General features: G+C 32.8%; 3 protein-coding genes across 3 annotated transcripts; 1 reads left to right on the top strand and 2 right to left on the bottom strand.

Annotated features, from left to right (window-relative positions):
• Window positions 1-38: 38 nt before the first annotated feature.
• LOC138935752 (circadian clock-controlled protein daywake) lies at window positions 39-4,071 on the bottom strand. Its single transcript, XM_070300605.1, has 4 exons — window positions 4,011-4,071; window positions 807-1,187; window positions 450-599; window positions 39-187 (listed from the first exon to the last, which is right to left on the bottom strand). Exons 1-4 carry the CDS (start codon window positions 4,069-4,071, stop codon window positions 39-41), a joined length of 741 nt encoding a protein of 246 aa, XP_070156706.1.
• Window positions 4,072-6,326: 2,255 nt separating this feature from the next.
• LOC138938917 (uncharacterized) lies at window positions 6,327-9,214 on the bottom strand. The gene is made up of 6 exons (XM_070306324.1): window positions 8,387-9,214; window positions 7,920-8,189; window positions 7,506-7,787; window positions 7,226-7,352; window positions 6,975-7,130; window positions 6,327-6,448 (listed from the first exon to the last, which is right to left on the bottom strand). Exons 1-6 carry the CDS (start codon window positions 9,212-9,214, stop codon window positions 6,327-6,329), a joined length of 1,785 nt encoding a protein of 594 aa, XP_070162425.1.
• Window positions 9,215-10,110: 896 nt separating this feature from the next.
• Window positions 10,111-11,446, top strand: LOC138938925 (protein takeout). The gene is made up of 3 exons (XM_070306335.1): window positions 10,111-10,195; window positions 10,557-10,797; window positions 11,005-11,446. The coding sequence occupies exons 1-3, from the start codon at window positions 10,120-10,122 to the stop codon at window positions 11,444-11,446; spliced, it is 759 nt and encodes a 252-aa protein (XP_070162436.1). The 5' UTR covers window positions 10,111-10,119.
• The last annotated feature ends 978 nt before the right edge of the window (window positions 11,447-12,424 follow it).

Raw genomic sequence — 12,424 nt, forward strand, 5'->3', positions numbered from 1 at the left:
TTTTATGACGAGTCGAGTGAGATTCGACTATGTAAAACTTAAGGAACGAGTTCTTGCTTAGTAAGAGCACTGAGTGCTCTAGCGGCTAGAGCTTTGCTCACAGTCGCGGCAGTATCCTCGATAATTGGACTGGCTATGTCCAACACTAGCCGGGGATTGGAATTAAAAAACGTTGCAGCGGCTTCGGCTGAAATTAATAAAAATAAAGATAGGCAAATTTATTTAATTACATATGATTATATAAGAGCCGCGAAAAGTTCAAGACATTATTCTTGAAAAAATACGCGTCCCCATCTCATCTTTCTTTTAATATTTATATTGCAACATTTCTTCTTGTGTGTGTTCTTAGATTATCAATATTACGGGAATTAAGAGTTAAAAATTAGAATTAAACAAAATTTCTTTTATGTATGGTAGTTATTGAGTAAAATTTTAGGGACAATCATTACCGGCTAATGTGTGAGCAGGAGGTGCCTTTAGTTTAATATTTCCATCACCGACGCGGATTTTAGTAACCAATTTGTCGATTTCGATTCTCTGCACGCCATTTTTATCGGTGATTTCCTTGCCTTGTGCATTTACTTGGGCTTCAGTGTCAGCTGGAATAAAAAGACAGCACGATGATGAAAAAGTACGATATAAAAAATCTAGACTAACTATAAACGGCTAAATATTTAGACTCTTTGTATCCAGCATTGATTATATACATACAGTACGTCGTTTTTATGTGTCAAATTTCATTTAGAATTGTCAAAATCAAACTTTAATACATTGAAATAGTTAGCTTAATTTCATTGAAAACTTACTAAAATTCCCTTTAAAATTGCCTAATCCGCTTAAAGGCAGCAGCAACAATCTTCCTTGGACATCATACTCGCCGTTCACATGAATGTGAGGCATTCGAACCTTGATAGACACGGTCAAGTCGTTGGGATTTGCTTTAAGATCGCGCACGACATAATTCGTAGCGCCATAAACGCGAATTTGAGTCATATTAGCTTTAAGTTTCAAGGAATCTAGATTCCTATCCACTGTCAAGGATGGTAGAAACAAAGGATCTAATGCTGGCAATTTCAAAGAAGGTACTCCCTTGATGAGAAGCGGCGTGAGAGCTTGCAGCTGCTTAAGAATGCACTTGTCGTACTCCGCCAAGTTGTCTGTTCGTGGGCATGACGTTACTCCAGGAGCTGAAAGTATCGATTGCGTATTAATATTAATATTAATGTTAATTAGTTACTGCAATGAACCGTTAAATCGATGAGTGAAACATAGATCCATCTCAGTCTGTAAAATTTAAAAATAAACCTAAGATTCATGAAATAAAGATTTGACGAATGTACATATAATAAATATTCATACATAATTATAAGATTTTTTGAATCAAGTAATAAGAAATTATTATCAGCGTATACATCATTTACAATTTGAGATGTAAAGTTGAAAATAAATTCTCCAAAAAAATGTAGGAAGCATTGTTGTATTTTTTAATTATATACATCTTATTCAGAAATTATTCATAAATTGATATAAAAAAGCTGTATATAATATGTAACAATTCAAATAATTTGCAGAACAAAATAAAGTTTACGGAATTAAAGATTCTTGTAAATTGCTTGTATCGTAATTATTTTTAAGATGAATCATGTCATCGTATCGGGAAAGATAGACATCAGATATCTTTGAAGGCGATGAATGATTGCAGGCATTGCACCCTGTTGCGACGTCGGTTGAGCGAACGCGATAATGATAAGAACTCGACGATGACTAAGAAAGCGACTTTTTTTCCGGTCGGTTCAATCCGGCCAGGCCTAAAATCGAAAGTGGACGGTAGTAGAAAGTGAAATTACGAAGGCGATTGGCGAATGAGTTTTTTTTTTTTTTTTTTTTTTTATCGACACTTAGTAAACGGTGAATTCATGTGTGTCGTATTGAAACATCGAAAAAAAAAAAAAAAAACGTACGCAAATGATCGAGAAAGGATCAGCAAATGGAAAATGGATCGATGTAGTTCAAGCAATAAAAAATATATGGCAATACACTCGGCAAAGTAAATAAAAAAGAGAAAAAAATAATTCTTCAAGAGAGATGATCTTCTTGTAAACTGTTAAAATAAAATTGATGAAATAAAAAATTGATGATATAATGAATAGTAATGTTTAATGATAACGATATTAAAGAGTGTTCTAATTTTAAACAACAAAAAACACAAAGAAAACTGCATCTTGAATAAGAAAACAAATTTTCAATAAATTTTCTAATTAATTATTTAACTTATGCATTGTAGGGATATACCATGTTAAAAGTTAAAATATGAAATCTCCATTCTAATAAATTATCATTCTTATTTCTATATTTTTCAATCAATTATCAATGTATTTGAAGAATAATAAGCAAATTAATTTTTTTATTGTTTGTGCACGACAACGATGTATGTTTTTTTTTGTTTTTTTTTTCTAGCACTTGTTACTATCATTTTATGTTCGTTGCAAAAGATATAATGATACATAAGTGCTAGAAAGAAATACAGAATAATGTTTTCAGATTTCTCTTATTAAAACAAAAAATTTGAAATTATTTTATACCGCAGGAGTTAGAGTGTTGACAGGAAAACCATTACTCACACAAGTAAAAGTGTTAAATAAAATTGTAGATGACATTGTCACATATATGCAATATGCAAAAGTAACGATCACTATCGTTCCACGTAAGGAGCATACATATCCGGTAATGTCACAATACTTCCGGGTTTTCTATTGATTTCTCAATGACAGTTGACATACTTTTATAAATTATATGTTAATCGGAAATTGCATGTAAGGTGCATCGACACTTTGCATATAACTTCAATTGCCTTTCTCGATGGTCGTATCATACCTGACCGGTGACTTTCTATCAATATCTACAAATATCAGTAAACTATCTGTAGATTTGTTATATATTCTCTGTTATTGCGAAGGAATTACTATTAGGACTCTGTAAAAAAATTATTATAAAGAGATTAGAGGAACTTGAAATCTGATGCTATACGATTGCATTAATTAAATATAATTGTGATCTTACTTATATATTCAGCATTTCTGAGTAAACATTAAATCTTGTAACGTGTCTTCATATTGTATTTCTATATAATATGAATGAGTTGTAAAAAGCCAGTCTATAAAGACGCTTGATCTTGAATTATATGATCAATTTTTTAACAAAAGATAATTAAACACACACACATATATATATATATATATATATATATATATATATATATATATATATATATATTGCAATGATTGGTAACAATCAAGAGAAAGATAATTTTGCAATAATAAATCGAGAACATGCAACAAAATTTTTATACGTGATAAAATTTTCAAAGAAAATCGAACTTGACAGTTCGTCAGAGATGCATTTCACCAAATTTTGATTTTGTACATATTATATCTCTAGACAAATATAGACAATAGCAAAAATGATAGAAAACAAGCTATGATTTTACTAATGTAATTTATAAATACAAACACGAAAGAGACATTTATTCACACACAAAATAAAATCGGAACTTGGCCAATTGATTAACGTATAAATTCGATGAATTTTCACGAAAACAATATATTGTAAAAGCAAAAAAATTTTTCTTGTACTTTTGATTTTGTGTGTGTGTGTGTGTGTGTGTATAGAACAATTTTTTTTTCATTTATATAATATTCAAGATGTTTGTTATGCCCAATACATAACTTGTTTTTAAATTCTAAGATATGTTTATTAATGTAAAGAGCATAAAAAGAATAGGAGTAAAAAAGGAATAAAAATAGACAATAAGATAGCATATATAACTAGCATATGACTAAAGTTGTTATTGTATTAAATATACCGTGTGAGTCTTATTAGTAATAATATACATATATAGTATAATATAATATTATTCATGTATAAATTATGAAGTAAATAAAATCATTATTAATTTTTTATCATACATATTCAGAGATAGTAATTATATTATTCTTGACAAATAAACTTACGCAATTCTGACACGACAATCCTGGTCCACACGGCGAACAGTACGAGTCCGATCAGCATCATTCTTTCGATTATCCTGATACGTACGTATGTGAGGTCGCAAGACTCGCGATTGTACGACTCTACTCTCCACTAGAGATATGTATGATTGCAATTAACGACAGCGATATCGAAAATGCGTACGATGGTCCCGTCGCATGAGTATATATAAAGTAAAGAGCACTTTCTCCGCGCGTGGTATCACCCCACTTGGACGACGGCGATGGTGAATTTATCATGGTAGAATGCCTCCTTTTAACTCAGTCAGGGCCGTAGCCAATCTCGAAACACGTATACGTTAATACGTGCGACAAACGTACACGCGCACACGCTCACATCCGCTGGAATTACGGGAAACTGTAAAGTACCTCAGAATATTACAATCTCGCGTCGTCTTCATAAATGATGGACACGGTCCTTTTCGCGACGTCCAAGGATGAGGACGAGACGTGGTCGCGCGGAAGATTACGCATCGCTGTTTCAAGACGAGATCGTTGACTTTCGAAATGCCATTGTTACTACACGAAGCATTATTACTCCCTGGACACACGCTGATGGAATCTTGAAAGAAACCTCGCGATATTATTTCGCGAGTAATTCTAGTCTAACAACGAAGCCATTAGCGCTTATAGATAAGAATAGCGATTCTCCTGGACACGCAGTTCTCTATTACCGATAATGTGTTTTTCTCCTCTTGACTTGACTGGGGATTTTCGCTCGATACTTGAGCTTATTGACATAAATTGACTCCGCTCTAATATGTCTAATTTGTTAAATATTTTTAAGAATCAATATTTGGAATGTCAGTTCTTGCACTCTCATATGTTGTCACCATCATTTTCATATTTAATTATAAGATTATCAGATCAATACAAGCGCATTATATTAGGAAAATCTTGCTTGCATCCGCCGATTCTTAGACACATGAAAGCGTAATAAAATATCTATTACGCGAATACGTAATATAGATGCATAATAAGATATGGTAATATGTAGCTAGTGTTACATGTGTAAGATTGGAATTACAACCCGTAGAATAAAACATACAAAGTTGCGTTGAAAATTACGATACTGAAGCTGAAAATGTCAACAAGGACTTTCAGGCCATAGGCCACGGCTGCGATCCGCGAACATGTTCTTTTCTGTGAGAGAGAGAGGAGTTATTCGATTATGTTTAACATAAAATCTTTTGCTAAGGGACTCCTTATACAAGCAATTGTTTACGACTTCCGATTGACTTGTTCAATTGACTTCAATAATTAATTCTTTGCATGTAAATAAAGAGATTTCCATTTATAACTGACAACTTCTGTGCCTATAGTATCGTTTCTCGCTAAACATTTATATTTTCTTTCTTTCTGTTCTTCAAATTTTTGTGATTGACCAAGATTTATAATGATAATCCTCTCGCCAGTATTCATGAAGAATTAAATTTTATTCCATTTATTACATTGCATATCTTAAACAATTATTTTTCACGCGATGCACAAGATTTTAAAAATAACACTTGTAGCAAAACTTATGATAAAATAATCAATTATATGATATATACCATAAATAAAAGAGGAATAGTGCTCATGAATAGAGTTAAAAATGATATAAGTAATTTAAATTACTAAAAAAATTGGGAGGGTCGAAAGAAGGATTAATAAATAATAAATTCTTTAATAAAACGTAAAATTGAAAAATTAATTTACGTTTTACGATTATCGTAAGCATAATCGATAATATGTGTAAATGTGTAATTTTGTAATTATTTATAACCAAAGGAATTTTCACAAGCGTAATAAAAGCAACCTATTTATGTAGAATTCCTTAATACAAGGCGATTTTCCCTATTAGAATCGAAAAATAGTATGATTATGTAAATTTTCCAAATGTCTCTCATTATGTAAAAGATAATAGATCGTCTCTTTTTTACATAAATGATATCATATAAAACTTGAAGAAAACAAATAAATATATATATATCGACTTTTAAAAATAATAACTGATAACTAAATGTAATAAATATATGTATATATATATAGTAATTAAAACCCCATAATATTAAAAAATACATAAATATATGTGTAAGCAAACAAACATCCCAAAATAGTAATAAATAAAAATACACGTCATTATAAATTCTTCTGAAATAAAGAACTAAAATAAATAAAATTAATAATATATATATATTTAAAATATATATACGTCCAGGATCGGCGAACGAAAACGCATCGCTGAAAGCGCAAAATTCTCAATCGTCCGAAATATTTGATCGACCAAGCGGAAACTGATTAATTGACAGGTAAATTCTTATACATCCTATAGATCAGCGCGTCGGCCGTTTTCTCGCTGAGCCCCTTAGTGGCAAAGTCGTCGGCAAGCATCGCGGCGACTGCCTCCGCAGCCATTAAACCTGGAACGGAGGAAAGTGAATAAGCGTGAATGAGAAATTAGTCGAGTTAACATCGCGCGGGATCGGTTTGTTGCGGAACCGTTTGGTCGTGTTCGCAAGAAAGTGAGGAGGACTTTTACTATCACGCGAGCTCTCGATATACGTGTTTGGTCGGCTCAATTCGATGCCTCGGAGTATCTGTGAGATTTTAGAATTTCGCACATTCGCGACTCTGCACATTCCTCTGATTATTCGTTTGAGATTTTGTACGCTGTTTATATAATTGACAAGACACCTGCCCGATATCGCCATGTAGCGAATCGCTAATCGACGTTACTTTCCAAGAAAGAATTCGGCTTTTAATTCTATCAAGTAATTACCGGAAGAGCCGTGCGACAGTCGCGTAACAAACACAAATGTGACTTCGCGTAATCGTCGAAACCGGCTTCGAAGCTTTCGGTCGATTTACTCTGACAGTTGATAATTAATTTATCGTTTTCCTTTTCTGAGCAGAGATGCACGTTATTTATAATCGTCACGTACTTACCGTAATCGAGAATAACTTGCACCGGTCCCGTCTCGTTTATACCCTGAAGACTGATCTTCTTGTCTTTGGCGAACAATTTGGCTCTAGCAGCACGAACGATCATCAATTCTTCGTTCATCTTCTTCAGTTCTAGTGTAAAATCGCCCACTACGTCGGCTATTGAAGCAATAGAAATTTATGTTGATAAATTCTCATTAATTTTCGCGCGCTATCTCATGTAAAATTATCGCGTGCAGGTTATTATTCCTTACTAAAGTTTCCGCTAAATAGGCCATTGCCATGTAACATCTCCTTTCCCACTTTTCCCGTAAGCGTGTATTGAGACTTTACACGAAGCAGCGGGACGCGTATTCTCAAAATCACAACCATCACGTCGCCCTAAAGAATTTTTTCAGAGTATATAAAATATATTGTTGAAAAAAATTATTTTCTTCCCTTCTTTCATTAACTCATAGATATATCAGAAAATAATAAAAAAAAATTTTTGAACAATTCAAAAAATGTAGATTTGAATAAAATCCGATTTTTTACTTCATCAGCTTCCGCGGGATGCGCTCGCTTCGTTCTCTTGGTATCGTTGAGTTTTATATTTCGAGAGTCGCTATTATTTTTCGCGTCCATTCCACCATAATGATAGATCAACTGCATGCTTTCTTCAAAGTATCCTTGCTGCTCCTGATAACTCTTCGCATACCTAGTTAGATTCTTTAAATTTTTAGCTTCCATCGCAGCTTTAAACATATCATTCCTCTTCCTCAAGGCTTCGCCTTCCGTAAAATTGTGAATAATAAATCTTGTATTCTCCCGAATGTCCTGAATATGAGAATTCAAAATATTTTGCGAATCGCACAAAAACTAATAATTTAAAAAAGAAGGAGAAAGAGAGAAAAGAATAAAAAAATTAAAAAAAAAAAAGAAAAAACAAATAAAATAAAATAAAAATACCTTCATGACATCCTCAATGCCATATACTTGCCGATTCTCCACGGGATTGTTACCTAAGTTACCGAAACGTTTCATACTTCCGTTAGCTTTGTCATCCGCGTAGACAATATCGATATAACCCGTTCGCTCTCTCATTACGTTTCTCGATAATTTAACATTGCCAGAAGGTGTAACGTTTGATCGTAAAGACTGTTCTCTATTATACAACGCCGGCGGTCTTGCATCACCCTGATTTTTCAACCTAGTTTCGAATGTTTCCGAAGCAGAAACCTGTTTTAATAAATTTTGTAGTTTGAAAGTTTCTGCGTATATTAATTACACTAACATTACTTCATTCTAAAATATGCGGGAGACTTGTGTAAAATTATTATATAATATTTATATATAATATACAAATAATAATAATTTTTTATAACGCATAATTATTCAAATTATGCAGAGAACAATTAAATAAACCTCAATCAAACCTCAACATCCTCGATTCGTTTTCCATATCTATCATCGGCGTCTTGTGGCCCATATTTACGGCTGCCTTTCTGGTTTTCTCTATACTGAGAGCCCTTTGTATCTTCACAATCAATTATGTCTTCACTGCTTCGCGAGTTTCCCTGATATCCTTGAATATCTCTCGCCTTCTGTGCATAAATAGGCTGAACATAAATCGGACGCTTGTAATCTTGGAAATTTCCGGGATTTGTTTCAAAATCGCTTGACGCTTTTAAATTGCCTCTATGAAAGCCATCGGAACGAAAAGGCGTCCGTCGATCATATTGTTGATTTTGTTCAAATATCCTGGAATCGTCTTGTCGCAGTTTTTCGAAGCGAGCTTCTTGATAACGCGAAGACGGTTTGGTATGAGTGGTTCGATTCACGGGCGAAACGACGTCTTCGAAACTCTCTTTTGCTACATCAGCGTCTCTCATCATAGTATGGAATCTGTATTTGATAGAATCCACGTCTCTGACGTTGCTGTAGCTCACGTATCCTGCCTCGAATTCGCTCAAGTTCGAGTTGAGTCCACCGCGAGCTACGTGAATGCTCTCCAAAATCGATTCGTTGAGACCGACAATTTCCAAATTTCTCAGGATCACCCTGTAATTGACCTCACCCTCGGATTGATCAATTTTAATTACCGGCACCCTTAACGGATCCAGCTTGCCTATCTTCGTCAGACCACCGGACACCGTCTTGTTCCAGAGCATCCGAGATATTTCTAATAACGCGCATCTCGCCAAAGTTATCGTAGACAGTATTAAAAGTACGTGTAAGATCTTCTGTGACTCTGATCTATGCATTTTGTCTTTACAGCTAATAATTTCTCTGAACGCGGCAGTAGTTTTCAAATTTTTGCCAACTTCATTCGTCGATCTTAAATGTCGAATTTATCGTATTTTGTTACGATTAAACAGAATTGATTTTTCAATAAGGTACGTCGATCTCCCAAGCGTAGATCGGTTTATAAATCAACACCAAAATAATACCGATAATAATAAATATTAATAGAAAACATACAAGTATCATGTACGTTAGCATTCGATTCAACATATATTGCGTACCGTTAGTTTTTCATACCCGATGATTCCATCATCTCGGGGAGATAAAGATTTTTTACAAAATCAAAAAATATCGACGATGTCTGCCAACTTAGAGTAAAACTGTCGACTGCAAGCCGATGATGCACTCGCGCAAAGTTTTTATAGTCGATTTATAGTGGAAGGGCATAAACGATCTGGGCCATGGACCAATCTTATATGATGTTGGCTAACTAAGTGGTTCTTAGTTAGACATCGATATATTTTCTTCGGTACGCACATTTCCTTAAATTCCCTTATTACGCGGTGATGTAATGGAGAGCAAGGTCCTCGGACGGCCTTCTGTTACGCGGTAGATCATTATTGCATAAATAAAGATTAAAAAATTTCAAATAAATATATTTTCATCAAGAATTATACACAGACATTGAAGAACGTAAATTAGATCTTAAATTAAATTGCACCACGAAAATGAAACGCAAATTATTTCATGTCGAACAAGCATATTAATTCATATATGATATTAAGTAAAGGAGAGCAACGTGAGAGGGGGGGACTATTAAAATCGCGTGATCAGCGCATTGCGATAATCGATTGTTAAATTTTTTTCAACACATTTCGGTGTATCAATGAGTTTTATTACACTTGCGGACTTCATCGTAGCCACAATGCACGCAAGCGCAAATATATTTGCATCTTTGCTGATAATAATTGGCTTTATCGCAGTGAGATCTCGAAATATACGTAAGTAAGACACTCAGATTTTTTTGTAAGATAGTTTTTTATTTACTTGATTATATTATTGCGCATAATAATTTATCTTATATAAGTATTCCATAAAATGTTAAATTTTTCGAAATCTGATATAATTTTACATACATAACGATTTTTAATAAAATATTATAGCAGATAGTAATATGCTATATCAAATCTCTTTGTTAATATGTTTCCTAACAATTTGTATATTTTGTATAAAATGTTAAATGTTACCTATTAATGTGTTAAATGTTAATTACTACGTTATTAACATTAAATATTATTTTAACAATATAAGATTTGCAAGAAAAATTATAAATAAAGAATATCTATTGTATTTTCTCCTTAGCGCCGTTCCTGAACATATGTCACCGCAATGATCCAAATCTAAACGAATGCGTAAAGCAAAGCGTGAACTCGTTAAGACCTTATCTGAAAACGGGCATTCCAGCATTACAAATACCACCTTGTGAGCCTCTTCACGTACCACAAATTGAAATCAGCCAAGCAGTTGGTCCAATTTCCATCACATCGACATATACTGATATCGAGGTTCAAGGTGGAACAAATTTCACATTAAAGAGCGTCAAGTAAGTCCCGCGTTAGATCAAATTAAGAAAAAAAAAAACAAGTTATGCAAAACTTATCCTGCATTTAAAAATTCGAGCTTGTAAAATCTTTTTTGTTTATTTAATTTTCAATTTTTGATTTATATTAATTGTATTGTGTATTGAAATTATTTATATCATAAATTCTATTTCACGCAGAATTTTTATAACACTCCTTTTTTTTTTCAGAATTGATGTTGATAAGGATCGCGTTAGGTTGAAACTGTATCTTCCACGTCTTGAAATGATCGCGCGCTATAACATGAAGGGAAGAATCATGTTGCTGCCAATAAACGGAAACGGATTAGCGCGTGGTAATTTCACGGATATCGATATCATAGCCACTGTTCAAGGTGAACGTTATCAATCTCAAAAAACTGGCGAGATTCATTATCGTGTGATCGACTTTTACGTGGACTTCGACGTTGGAAATGCCAATATCTATCTAGACAATTTATTCAACGGCGATGGCACATTATCCAATGCTATGAACCTCTTTTTAAACGACAACTGGAATGTTGTAGCGGCCGAAATTAAACCAGCTCTCGAGAATACCGTGTCAGATATGTTTAAAACATTCTCGAATAAGATTTACTCGAAGTTTCCGCTGGACACATTATTACCATCCTAAATATATGTAATTGTTTTGAATTAATCTTTTACCGATATAAACGAATTTTTAAATATAGGTGAATCTATATACAAGGGCTGTCCATGAAGAAAGCGAAAAAAAGAAAAAATCGCGACGTCCTGAAAATCGCCATGAACGTCAAATATAATCTCATTCAAACCACCATAAAACGTAAACTAAGAACGATAGTATTATATTCGTGATGTGAAGAAATTGCTAAAGAATTCCACTACATAGTGCCACGAGACGAATGGCCCCATGTCATCGCATTCGAGCGCTTTTTTTTTTTTTTTTAAGTTTGGTTTCTTTATGGACAGTCCTTGTATGATATATAGACATACAATAGATATTGTAGTACAGAATTGTAATGTACAATTAATACTATCAAAGAGGTACTCAATATAGATGTTAGATGTTATTTTAATTTTTTATAACTTTACTTTAATTAATATTAAAGCCAAGTTATCAATCAACATAAACAGATGGATTATAAAAAGTAATAGGATGAAATCGGCGCACGTTATAAGAACAAGTTCGGTATCAAATTAGTTATTACAATTACATACCATTACAATTATATACATTAATTGTGCATTTTTTATTAAATAAGCTAAGTGAAATGTATTATATAATTAAAATACTTTTTTTTAATTTACGCATTAACTTATGTATAATTTAATAGATGTCTAATTATATATATATACCATATAAGTTATGCTTATAATAAACATGTATATTTATCTCTCTTAGAATCAAATTCTTTTATTTATATATATACATAATTATAATCTTTTATTTATATTTGCATCAATATGTAACGCTTTACAAAAATTTCTGATTTTTAATTAATAAACGAATTCGTATATGGTTTTTTTATTACTTAAATTATTTAATTCAGTAATTTATTATTTTCTATCAATTATTTTTGTTGCTTAAATTATTCAATCTAAGGAATCATGCGTTACTCTGCTCTATACC

This window comes from Polyergus mexicanus, unplaced genomic scaffold (assembly GCF_030449975.1).
Source record: "Polyergus mexicanus isolate NDT 795.1 unplaced genomic scaffold, iyPolMexi1.0 SCAF_1, whole genome shotgun sequence".
NCBI classification, from domain to species: domain Eukaryota; kingdom Metazoa; phylum Arthropoda; class Insecta; order Hymenoptera; family Formicidae; genus Polyergus; species Polyergus mexicanus.